This window comes from Octopus bimaculoides, chromosome 18, assembly GCF_046866305.1.
Source record: "Octopus bimaculoides isolate indiv1 chromosome 18, ASM4686630v1, whole genome shotgun sequence".
In the NCBI taxonomy this organism is placed as follows: Eukaryota; Metazoa; Mollusca; class Cephalopoda; order Octopoda; family Octopodidae; genus Octopus; species Octopus bimaculoides.
Genome location: NC_142945.1, coordinates 17,731,563 through 17,744,657, shown reverse-complemented (window position 1 = coordinate 17,744,657; position 13,095 = coordinate 17,731,563). Strand labels below are relative to the sequence as shown.

The 13,095-nt window shown below is 33.3% G+C and overlaps 1 protein-coding gene across 4 annotated transcripts in view; it reads right to left on the bottom strand.

Annotated features, from left to right (window-relative positions):
• LOC106873750 (sodium- and chloride-dependent GABA transporter 1) overlaps positions 1-13,095 on the bottom strand; it is a 227,901-nt gene that overhangs the window by 7,103 nt on the left and 207,703 nt on the right. For all 4 annotated transcript variants that reach the window (XM_089365878.1, XM_089365880.1, XM_014921248.3 and 1 more), the window contains 5 exons: positions 10,158-10,264; positions 6,709-6,833; positions 5,160-5,272; positions 1,144-1,296; positions 63-159 (listed from right to left, as the gene is read on the bottom strand). In XM_089365878.1, the coding sequence (XP_089222004.1) occupies positions 63-159; positions 1,144-1,296; positions 5,160-5,272; positions 6,709-6,833; positions 10,158-10,264 (595 nt within the window). The remainder of the gene's footprint in view (positions 1-62; positions 160-1,143; positions 1,297-5,159; positions 5,273-6,708; positions 6,834-10,157; positions 10,265-13,095) is intronic.

Here is a 13,095-nt window from a genome sequence, read left to right as displayed (position 1 = left end):
TAGAGGAAATATTATTTTATAATATACAATTGGAAGTATCTCTGTGAATTGCCATGACTTACCATAGACCACAATAAGTCCAATAAAAGTGAGGACTACCACCAAGAATACCAGCCGCTCCAATGACACAGTCATTAGGGTATTGAAGTAGGGTCCAGCCTAAACATCAAACAAAGAAAACATTATAAAGTTAAATATCAACAGCATCATTGGTAATCACTTAAGAGAGAATGCTTTCTTTTTGCTAAGCAGTAGAGAGTTTTATTTTACAAATAACCAGTTGAGGGTCACAGCATGAAAAATGTGCATTTCATGGGACTGGTTTACTTTTGACAGCTTATGGAAAGCGATTTATTTTCTTAACAGAATTTAAAGAATTTAAGAGAAAAATATTGAAAGTAAGTTGAAAGAATGTTGAATAAAAAAATGTTTTAAATGATTAAGTTTTTTCGTTTTAGTGTTATAAATTCCTACAATAACACAAAGAAAAGCAATGTAATAAATCGATAGCTGTATTTAAGTCATGACATTACTTGGGCTTCTAAGATAAATTAAGGTAGCTAATATGAAGATGTATAACTATACTGAAAAAATTTAAAGAATTATTAACAAAATTATTTTGACGTCCCACAAGCCATTTAACAAATTCTGCAAGTTTTAACAAACATCCAAACTAGAATGAACTCTCCAAACTAGTTAATAATAACAATTCCACATATTTGATATATCTATAAATTACAAAACACACGAATGTTCCAATGTTTGTAGCAACTTGATAGAAGTGTACTTCACATAATATCACATGTATTTCATTATTCGTTATGGCTCTAATGATATTTTCTGAATGACTTGTGTACTTGATATTATCTTCTATTCATATCTGGGAGAGGAATGATAAATTAATTTTAAATTAATAGTTTCAAAATAATAAAATTAAATAAGGTCTGGTGTGCTTCTTGTCCTGTTGCATTTAATAATAATGATAATTTCTAACTTAGTCCACATTATTTTGTGTGCATATGTACAGGAAACAGGCTATAGATGATTAAATCAATCCCAATACTAGGTAGGTACTTATTTTATCAATCACAAAAGAATGAAAAGCAAAAAATCTGGTGAGATGACAATAAAAGTAATACTCACATTTGTGGTGTGTGGAACTCCCAAAGCATTGATAACACCAACAACAAGAAAAGTGACAACAACATTGATGAATGTCTTATTGATGGAATTTCTCTCCAAGCATGGTATCAGTGATTCCATAATGTTGTCCACCAAAGTCAGAATAGCTACACACTGAAACAGAAACAGCTCTAGAAATAATACCAAGCAATTTGAAAGACAAAAAAAAAAAAAAAAAAACAAAAAACTTTCTTAAAACAATAAATTAAATTTCTTAATTTGAACAAAGCACTAAAGGATATTGGAAGTAAATTATATTCACTGTTTTTAGATTATGGGAACATATGCAGACTTGTAGTTAAAAAGTTTGCTTTCACAATCACTTGGTTCTAAGTTTGAAATCACAGAGTGGTAGCCAAGAGAAGAGTTTTTTCTAAAGCCCTGTGTGTGAGAGTTTTAATCTCTTTGAATACTTGTGTTTGTATGTATGTATGCCTCTATCTGTCTCTACAGAGGATGATAGAATCACTAGTTCAATATCAAACAAAATATCTTGCAGCATTTAGTTATGTCCCTTTACATCCAAGTTAACTTTGTCTTCCAGCTTCCCTGAGTTGATAAAATATATAAAAAATAAAGTAATGGGATAAGATGTGATCCACCAAAACCATTGAAGGTGGTACCCCAGCATGGCCAAGGTCCAACGACTGGACCCAGTAAAAGAATATAAGAAAGGTATAAACCCATTTGGATTAGATACACAAACCATTTTTTTTGTGTGAAATGAATGCAGTTAGTTAAACTGGATCCGAGAAAATTTGAACTTAAAAAGGTAGTCTCAAATGAAATTCTAAATTTCAACTCCTTAATAATTTGAACTGTGACAAAAAGTTAAGAAAATGTAGTCACCAAGTAAGTTTTGTAGATATCTTGAAATAAGATTCATCATTTAACATCTGCCTTCCATGCTGGCACGGGTTGGATGGTTTGTCAGGAGCCGGCCAGGTAGAAGATTACACCAGGCAACTGTGTCTGTTTTGACATGGTTTTTATAGCTGAATGCCCTTAACATCAACCACCCTGTAGAGTGGACTGAGTGTTTTTTTATGTGGCACCAGCATAAGCGAGGTCAGTTTTGGCATGGTTTTTACAGCTGGAAGCCCTTCCAAATGCCAACCACTTCAAATTGTTGGAAAAAAAAAAAAAAAAAAAAAAAAGCCATGCAGATATGGGTGTGTGGTTAAGAAGTTTGATTCTCAATCACACGTTCTTGGGCTCAGTCCTACTGAGTGGCACCAGACTGACTGAATGGATTTAGTAGACAAACTGCAAGAAGTTAATTTGTGTGTGTGTGTGTGTGTGTGTGTGTGTGTGTGTCTCTCTCTCTTTGTCTTAATAGTGTGATAGTCATAAATGAGCATCATAATCATACAAGCTGTTTCATTCATTTCCAATATTCTACAAGGAGAGGTGACAAGAAGAGAATCTGGCTACAGAAAATCTGTTTCTAGAAACACTGTCTGACCCATGAAAGCATGGAAAAGTGGACCTTGAAACAATGATGGTGGTAGAGTCAAAGACTTGTAAAAGGTCATTGATTCAACTGTGTTATAGACTTTCTGATTTCAATATAGATGCGAGAAAGAGAAAGAGATAGTGGAGAATGTTTGTGAGAAATTACTTAAATGGAGTTAATGAGGGCAATGTTTTGAATGGCTTGAGAGGTTTGTTGTTTAGCAGAGAGATTATCAAGATGTTATCTAAGTAAGTATTTTATTACCTTTATGAATAAGGTTGAGGAAATGAATACTTTTTCTGTTAATGAGATGTGATTTATCTGAACTGTTAATGAAGTGTTTAACAGTTACAGATTCAACTGGTATATATATATATATATATATATATATATACGTCAGGTTAGAATAGAGACAGCTGATGAAGGAATATTCCAAGTGGCTTTCCGTTTTCGTATGTGTTTGTTCCGTTGTCTGTAGTTCATTGTTCTAACGTCCTGTACCCTGATATGCATATATATACACATGTAGATGAAAGTATATACATATATGTGTGTATACATGCATATATATTTTTTGTATTATTATTATATATATATATATATATTTCGAAACGTCGAGTTAGAATAGAGGCAGCTGATGAATAATTCCAAGTGGCTTTCTGTTTTCCTATGTGTTCGTTCCGTTGTCTGTAGTTCATTGTTCTAATGTCCTGTACCCTGATATGCATCTATATACACATGTAGATGAAAGTATATACATATATGTGTGTATACATGCATATATATTTTTTGTATTATATATATATATATATATAGATAGATAGATATATCAGTTTGCTCACCGTGCTAACACTATATTAGTAAGAGCAAAGTATATACAATGCATATAGTTGGATTGTACTTGTATACCATTTTATTTATTATGCTTACTCTCTGCTTCTTCCCCAGATTTTGTTATAAACTACTACAAATTTTTGTTACTTCCTCAATGACCTTTGACCACTCCTTACTGATCTCAATTTTTTCAGCAAGCTTCCTCTATCACCCCTTTCCCATTCTTTCCCCTTTTGTTCATGTGTGCAGCAGTGCCACTATGTGCATATCCTTTTGCTTTTCTGTTTCCTTTCGTATGCATTCTTTAATACTATCTCCCACCTTTATTTGACCTCACTCTCTCAATGGCCAGCTCATTTCTCTTGACCTCTATCTTGTTAACAGACTTTGCCCAACCCCTCTGTCCTACTGTTCTCATTCTGTACCTCCTACCAGATAATTCACCCTCCACACTACTTACATTGGCTCTCACATTATAATTATTCTTTTGTAGTCTTTTTCATTCACAATTGTGACCAAAACAATAACACTTCTATATTCTCTCCTTCTGGAACAAGGACAAGTGCTTTAAACAGTAGTTTCTGTCACTCCACACAATATGTTATCATAATGAATTCTACAACCTCTTCATGTATTTGTATGGGTTATATTTTGCCATTTCAGATATGATTATATAAGAGATATTTGCCCAAATGACACCATATTCTGTTGTTTATTAATCCTTCTAAATGTTATAATTCTATCAAAGTGGCTTTAATGAAAAATCATATCTATTGAAGTAAATATTACAATAAACAAAGAGATCTTGTTCTATTCTTTCAAGTAATAGATCAAATTAACGAGTCAAACTCTAGAGGCTCTATGAGACTGCTTGATGTGTGAGAAATAGTAGTCAAATCTCTCTCTAATTCCACCCTATCGTACAAGACAAAGTAATCCAAGATAAACAAAAAATATGGAATAACTACAACTAGAATGTTTCTGATCATAATCTGCTAGATCAGGTTTGATCTGGTGCAAAACAATAAAAATACAGTAATACCTCACTTTATGAGGACTCACTTTGCAAGACACTGGGTTTATGAGTTTTATTTTTCAAGCACAAGATCCAAATTTTGAACAAAGTGCAAAAGTTTCTACTACCATAACAAATGCCTCTGCGTGTTACTGAGAAATTTATAGAGAGCGAAAAAAAGGCTTCTTCTTAAGAAATAACTCTAGACTTGTTTTTTGAAAAGAAATCTACAAGTCCACCTATGAGTGCTTCTGAATTGGCAATTGCGTCTACAAGTGATGGTGTGCATGAGTCTAGTGCCAGTGAGAGTGATTAAGAAAACAATAATAATAATAATATTTTTTATAATAAATGATTTTGACATTTCTTTTACTTTACATAAAATCTTCTTTACATTCTACTGTTGTTTTATTGCCATTTATTTACGAGTATTACAAATTTTACTGGTAAAATATTTTCTGGGAATAAATTAATGGTTTATAACATTGCTACTATGGGAAATTATTGTTCTGCTTTATGAGTTTTTACTTTATGAGTGGTCACTGGGATCAAATCAACTTGTATATTGGGGCATTACTGTACATTATTTTTTTAAGACAAACAAAATGACTGGAATATGTCTGAGTGTGTGTGTGTGTGTGTGTGTGTGTGTGTGTGTAGAAATTGGCTTACCAGAAATAAAACATGATATAAGAAGATGGAGAGGTAGAATAACAAGGCATATGCAGGTGGGATGCGCAAATAGCTGAAGGCTGTAGCCATGGTATCAAAAATGAGAGGATAACCTGTAATTAGAAAAAAAAAATATTAGTTATGAAAATTTGAAATGAACTTTACTTCCGATAAAATTAAAACATTAAGTGAACAACCTAAGGTCTTGAGATGATAGTTTTAATCAAACAGATATTGAAGAGTAGAATGATCAAATTAAGAAAAAATTTATGATCTAATTTAATGATAATGAATTTAATAATGTTAAGACTATTGCAGGAGAAATTTTTTTATAAATCGAAGCCTGACTAACATCAGAACAATTTATTTATACAATAATAATAATGTAGTAACTAAAGGGACAAGTAGCATAGTTTGTCTACAGTGGTTCTCAACCAGGGTCCACATCAGATTTTTGGGGATCCACATCAGATTTTTGGGGATCCACACAACAAAATAGTAAACTGGGGATCCACAATAGTATTTTAAGGGCCCCTGAAAATTTTTTTTACAGAGTTCAACCTACACAAGTTAATGCAGAGAAAAACATTAATAAATAATATTCTATAAAACTAGTCTTTAAATATCGAATGATTATGGGGGTCAACCAGAATAAAATAGTAATTAAAGGGGGTCCATAGATTAAAAAAAAAAAACGGTTGAGAACCCCTAGAAAAGAGAAACTAGTGGAAACTGAAGGGGAAAAGGTATAGAACAGAAATAAAAATAGAACATAGTGAATATGTAAAGAGTGAATATGTAAGTACTTGTATTAATGATGAAAAAAAGGCAATTCAACATGTGAAATGAAGAACTGAGTGCTCAACAAAGACTGTATAAGCTAGTTTGGGGCTGATTAGATCTCAGTAATATAAGTTTAGCAGAAAAGCTACGATATCATCAAGATGATTACAAAGATACAAGAAGTAGTTAGGTTGAAATAGGAAGTATTTGTATCTTGAAAACAGTTTCACAGAAAACGTTGAAGATTGGAGAAAAGGATAACTTTATATTGATTCAGTTCCACTTAGGTAATATCGTTTTTCTCAATTTTTTTTTTCTATAGATGAATGCCTTAAGAATGAAATAGAACCAGAAAAGTTTTTGGGTTTTTTTTTTGTTAGCTAAAAAGACAATAGGAAGTCAAAAAACATCCAATACAACAGCAGGTCAAACATTAGCTGACACAAGTTATACAGGATATAAGATTTGTCACACATTCAATTAGAGGCTAAAAAGTTAATTGATAATAAAATGCCTTTTGTATTGATAAGAGATAATTAGCTGTATCTTCAAGAAATTAAGAATATGGTGCAGATGTTGGAAGTTAGACAACCTGGAAGTAATACTGAATATAAAAATGTATGCTGATAGGTTAGATTAAAGTATAATACCTAATATTTTATACAAAACAGCTGTTTAAATGTTTTACTAATCAAATTATACATATATAAAAACTGACAAGAAATAATACTAAGAAATGTTTTAGATAAAAGAAACTATTACACACCACTAAGAGGAACATCACTAAGTATTGCTTGAGATTTTTGTATTAGATTGCCAAGATAGGGTGCCATAGTTAATGTAGGCAGCATCCAGAAGACACCATACATCAGTATCATTAATAACCATGTTCTATAATATAAAAAGAACAAGTACAAAAGGATATTAGTACATATGATAAAATATTGAAGGATCATATTTTCAACTAGGATCATAGTTACAACTATCAAAGAATATAAACATATTAAAATAGCTTATTCCAAAATTATATATATTTGTAATGTCAGGTTTCACAATATAAAGTATCTGAATACCATAACTTAGGAAAAAAAAAAAACAAAAAAAAAAAAACTGGAGATCTAAATATTTAGTTACTCTCTGAAATAAAATTTCAGATAATTCCAATATATCTGTCACATTTTTCTAAAAATTTTTCATGAAAAAGTATTTTCCCCCCCTAATCATTTGATATGTGATAAACACTAGTAGTTGGAAAACTTTAAAGTTCTATTTAATAACTGCTATTTCTAAGTATAATTATGAAATAAGACATTTTCTTTTTTATAATTTCCAAAACATTAAAATAAAGACACACATGCATGTGTAAGAAGATATATCTGAAAAAAATTAAAATTTATGTTGGCATATGGATAATTAAATTGTTGTATAATTTTTAGTTTATTGGTACATTTTAATTTTCAAAATGGCTTATACTTTTTTTAATGTCTTTTAGCCCAATTCTTTATTTCTTTTTAATTGAGAGACAAATTTTTAATTAAATGTTTATATTAATGATATAAATTATAAATGTTGAAGACAAAAAAATCATTAACAGAATGGCTTCAAATATATAAAAAAAGACATTTTTGATGCTGTTTTTCAACAACAAAGAAAAAAGATCAAAAAGTAATCTTGATTTTCTTTCTTTAATAAAGAAAATAGCAACTTGGTTGCGAGTGTTTTATGTGTATATGTGTGTGTGTGTGTGTGTGTGTGTGTGTGTGTGTGAGTGTGTGTGTGTTAACTCTACCTTTGGTATTTGTGTACTATTTTTTCCATCTTGTTTTGCACCATTGTGTTTGTGTGTGTGTGTGTGTGTGTGTGATCATCATCTCAATTGATGTCTGTTTTCCATGTTGGCATGATTTCTATGGCTGGATACCATTCCTAATGCTAAGGACTTTACAGAGTATACTGGGTGCCTTTTACATAGCACCAGTGAGGTCACCAAGTCACTTGCAAGACAAGATTTCTCAGCAGAGGGGGAGTAGTACTGAAGGACAGAAAGGTGTCATCTTGTCAGAAGATAAATGTGGGAATCTCAGGTGGAAAGAGAGAAGATGATGAAGATGTGAAGGGCAGGGGGAAGAGCCCATACACCCAAGTTATAAGGAAGTGTATATAATGAAATGTATGTATATATATATGTGTGTGTGTGTATCTCATTTACTTAGATATGTTCCAAGTGCTGTACAATGAGAATAAAGCCAGAACTAAGTGACTGCAAAGAAAAAAAGACAGCCATGTGTGTGTACATGTGTGTGCATATACTTATGCATACACATGTAGTTTAATACATTATACGCGTATACTTATGTATATATATATATATATATATATATATATATATATATATATATACACGCATAATTACAACTAAATAGACGCATGTACTGTAACACACACATACACATATGTACATATATATACATATATTTACAAATATACATATATAAACATGTACTTTAACGCACACACATTCTCTTCAAAAGTAAAGAGTTTAAAATGCGTGAATGTGCAATAGTATTTGTGGATAGGGATGTTGGCAGAGATGCTTGCTAATGAATAGAGTCTGTAGTCAAAGTGTGAGTCATGTCTAGATAACTGTATGTACATGTGTGTCACATATTTATATTCCACGAACCAAAAAGTAAAAACAAAAAACAAAACAAAAAAAACGATATCTTGTGTGAAAACAGTAATATCAATAATAGAATGAGCTTAATAGAGAAAAAATGATAGATAGATAGAGAGGGAGAGAGAGATAGAGAGAGAGGGGAGAGTGTGAGTAAGAAAGCTTAAGCTGATCTGTTAGGTGACTTTCTGATGTGACTGTTGCCACTTCGAATTCTGACTAGAAATTACAGGCAAGTTGGAGAGGTGCCAACCATGATGTGAGAGCTGTGGTTTATCAGTAATCTAACCTGCAAAAGATGGCAAGATATGGAAGCTAAAATAGTGCCTTGCTATGGATAGAGACACAGTTTTATAGCTATGGAGATATTGTATTCTAATCAAGAGTGAGATCTCTCGAAATGGCTAGCTTCAATAACTTTAAACAAAATCTAGCTGAGTTTGCCAAAGAAAAGTTGGAAATGTGTTTTGATCTTGAGAAAAAATGAGAATTGATTGAGAATTGACTTCAGAAATGGATGAGAAAGAGGTATGACAAAACTAAAAGTGTTTCATTTATTTGCAATGAAAAACATTGCAATGTGTTTCTGTAAAGCAGAGATTATTATTTAAAAGTTGGACAGCTGATATAACTGGTAGAATTTCAAAATCATGATTATATCTATGCCATTGTCTTTGAAGCACTTTTGTTTCCTTCTGTCTTAATTCTTAAAATTAATTGTTTACGTAACATCATATTTAACCTGCAAAAAGGGAAAAGATATAAAAATGGATGTGAAGAAATTTATGTTAATGGAGGAAGAGGAGGAGGAGGAAGAAGAATATTATTGAATAAGGAAATAGATATAGAGAAGCATATGAAAATATTTGAGTATCAATGGGGGTCAGATATAGGATTTAGAGAAAATGTATTTAGTAAGTAGTATTTTCACTCCCATAAACACAATTTTTATTCCTCAGCACAAGAAAGGCTAACAATAGAATCTGTATCTTTTCACATATCAATACAAATCTATTTTCTTTAATTTCCAATAACAACCAACATTATATACCATTGCACTGTGGCATTCCCTTAGGTGTTTTTTTCCAAGTATAAATATTTTACATAAAACCATACCTGAAAACAACTGTGATAATTAAAGGAATAAGCACTTGATATAATCTTATAAAACAGTTGGTCATACCATATAATGAACATCTTCACTGGGAGCTGAGATCATTAATTATCTGTCTGACTTATTAGACACTAAATATAACTTATGTCATTTATTAGTTTTAATTAACTGATAAGAAAGTTTCCATTCCAAAGCAGAATATCCTACTGCTTCCGTCACAGTTTGATCATCTAATAAGCTTTGTTATTATAGATCTTTTCATTTGGAAAAAGTCTTTTTTTATATTAATTCATACCCACAAGGATTACTGTTAGAATCAGATTCATGTCAATATTAATTATATGTACTTGTCAAGATATAATAATGATCAAAAGTATTTCAATTCCACATTAATTTTTTAGTGTATCATAAAAGCAGATTAACTTACACATTTTTATGAATTTTTCCAAAGCCTGTCATTTTACCCATTGTTGGAGCAATTCCAAACCATAATGGTAAGGCCATTTGAATGTGTACGAAAGAACTCATGCATTTCTGGAAAAAAAAGATTGTATCAATACATATTATTTTGCAAAGAGTGTATTTCGATATTCTATAAAGCCATAAAAGCTATAATGTCAAGTAACTATATAGTTTTATAGAATATTCTGAAACTGTTTCAACTATTTTATATATGTAATACAGGTAGGATGGTTTTTATTGGAGTTGATTTTTAAATATAAGCACAAAATTTGAAATCTAAAACTTAAGAGATTATAAAATACTTATGCCACAATGTTTAGTGTAGAAAAATTGTATCACTTCTACCTCCAACGCTACTATCACCACCATCCAATAATAATAATAATAATGTTTTCTTTATTGGCCACATAGGCCTACATTGAACACACAAGGACACAAATACAAATCACAAATGGAGGGGTTTACCATGTAAACATATAAAACAATAACAAAAGGAACCAATAAAATTAAAGAATTACAATTCCCCAAAGGTGGGGGGACTTCCAAAGGAAAACTGTGGAAACCCCACAGAAAATCATGGTTTTCCTGACCACTTAGGCAAGTGCTTCTTCTCTCTCTTATTCCACTCAGAAGCGCATGCTCAGAGCAATCCCATTCACGCAAACCATGCTTGCCACTCTCATCCACCTTTCAATAAATTTGCTAGAAGGGAATACCTCCCTCTCCACTTTGATGTGCCTCTTCAAGTGAAACCTGAAAAACTTGATCAGAAATTCACCGGAGACGAAAGATCCCATCTTCAGCTCTTTCAGTCTTGTTCACCATACAACCTCTTTCACCATGGCCACCAGGCAGATGGAAGCTATCTGGCCTTCCCAACCAACGGAAGGGAGCAGAGCAGTCTTAACAATAGACTCGGATGATAGCCAGATCTGTGCGACACGCGACAGCAAGTGCTCAACATAAACCCACATATCAGAAATTGTCGGGCACTTGACGAGTGTGTTCAGAACCTTTTCCATTGCTCTGCACACATCTTGGGCAGCTCCAACTGACAGCACTTCCGTGCCTGTGGAATTTATCCCAAACCAGCAACGCTCCCCAGTAGCACTGCCAGGTCAGGGATTTCTGAAAGTTATCCATAGGCCCTGGCCTGAAAGTCCTCAGTTGTTCCTCATCAAAGGCCAGAGCCTCCCTAAGGATGTTGTTGCACCTATCCTCCACTAACCCCCTATAGAACACCAAGGTAGAATTTCCACCAGCCACATTCCACCGACTAAGAGGGCTTGTCAGCACTCAAGGTGCCACTCACCATCCCTCCGTCTCTGCTCGACCCAGGGTTGCAGTTCCGTTAAGGAGACGAGTTGAGGAAAAGCAGATCTGACAAAGAGCAACCACACCTACTCACCATCAAGGAAACGCTGGAGATGCCACGGCCACAGCACATGCCTACGTATCAGCAACCACAGCATGCCCAGCCCTCCATTCAGCAGCTGTTGACAGCAGTTGAACTGCCTGACAAGAGGAACTTGCCCCTTCCACATAAAGCAAAAAAGTATATGCTCCAACTTGTTGAGGTGTGACTCAGGGCAAGGCATGACGGTCAGACGATGCGATGTATGTATTCGCCACCTCCACCTGACCTTTCAGAGACAGTTTCCTCTCAAACCCTGAGTACCTTAATCGGTCCATCTGTCCAGTGCCCTACAACACTGTTGGACAGCATAGACCTGCCTCTCTAGCATAGACCTGCAGACCTACTGATTTGTCTCCAGGTTAATCTTTGCTCCTGTTGCTGCTTCACATTCCTTTAGAGTGGTGCCGACTGCCTCGATTACGGTGACATCTGCATGTGCCAACACACTTCTCTCACATCCTAGGTCTTGTGGGAAACCACTCAATGCCTCCATTTTTCATAAGAATGGCTCTCAGCTTAACACATACAGAAAAGGCAAGAGCAGGCAACCTTGGTGGACTGAGTGTAAAATACTAAACAATTCTGATAGGTGGCCATTGACTTTGACCACTGGATATTATCGATATCCAGCCCCTGAAAACTGGCTGCTCTGAGAATGGTTGACCCTATCAAAAGCTTTCAATTGATCTAAATTGATCTGGGTCCCACTCATGCCAGCTTCCCTAGTCACTTCCTCTATAATGTATTGCATGAGGTGGAGGTTGTGGTGGATGGATCGTTTTGGGATGGAACACGTTTGTGCCTCACCAATCAACCCAATAACAACAAGCGTCAGCTTCTTCACTAACACCTTGACCACAAATAATAATAATAATAATAACAACAACACTAATAATAATAACAACAACAACAACAAATAATAATAATAATAATAATAATAATAATAATAATGATGGTGATTTATTAATTGGTACAAACCATGGAGTTTTAATTAACTCCTGTACTTTCCTGGAAGATGAATAGCAAAATCAACCACAACAGGATTTGAGCTCATTGTAAAGAGATGTATCTAAATACCACAAGGCATATTTTCCTTAAAAATCAGAGTTAAAATTGATCAAATTGATTTTAGTTATCATTTATTACAAGAATGATTTATCTCATGCAAGAATGATAAATGAGATCAAATATTAAATATCTATCTTTTCTCCTTCACTAGTAATCACCATTGGTGTTCCTCAATGATATTTGAATTAATGATTTCAGTGGTGACAGTTGTAATCTTTCTAAGAATGATAGTCAAGTAATGGGAATAGAAACTAAGCAGTGTGTTTAGCTCACTGACAACTAACTGCTATTTCACAGTATCAGGTTAGCATTTTATTGACCACTAAAGACTGGATGAAAGGTAAAACTGACTGCTGACAAGTAAGAGTTATCAGTGAATCAGCGTTTAGGAAACCCTAGATTATTAAGTTCAAATATC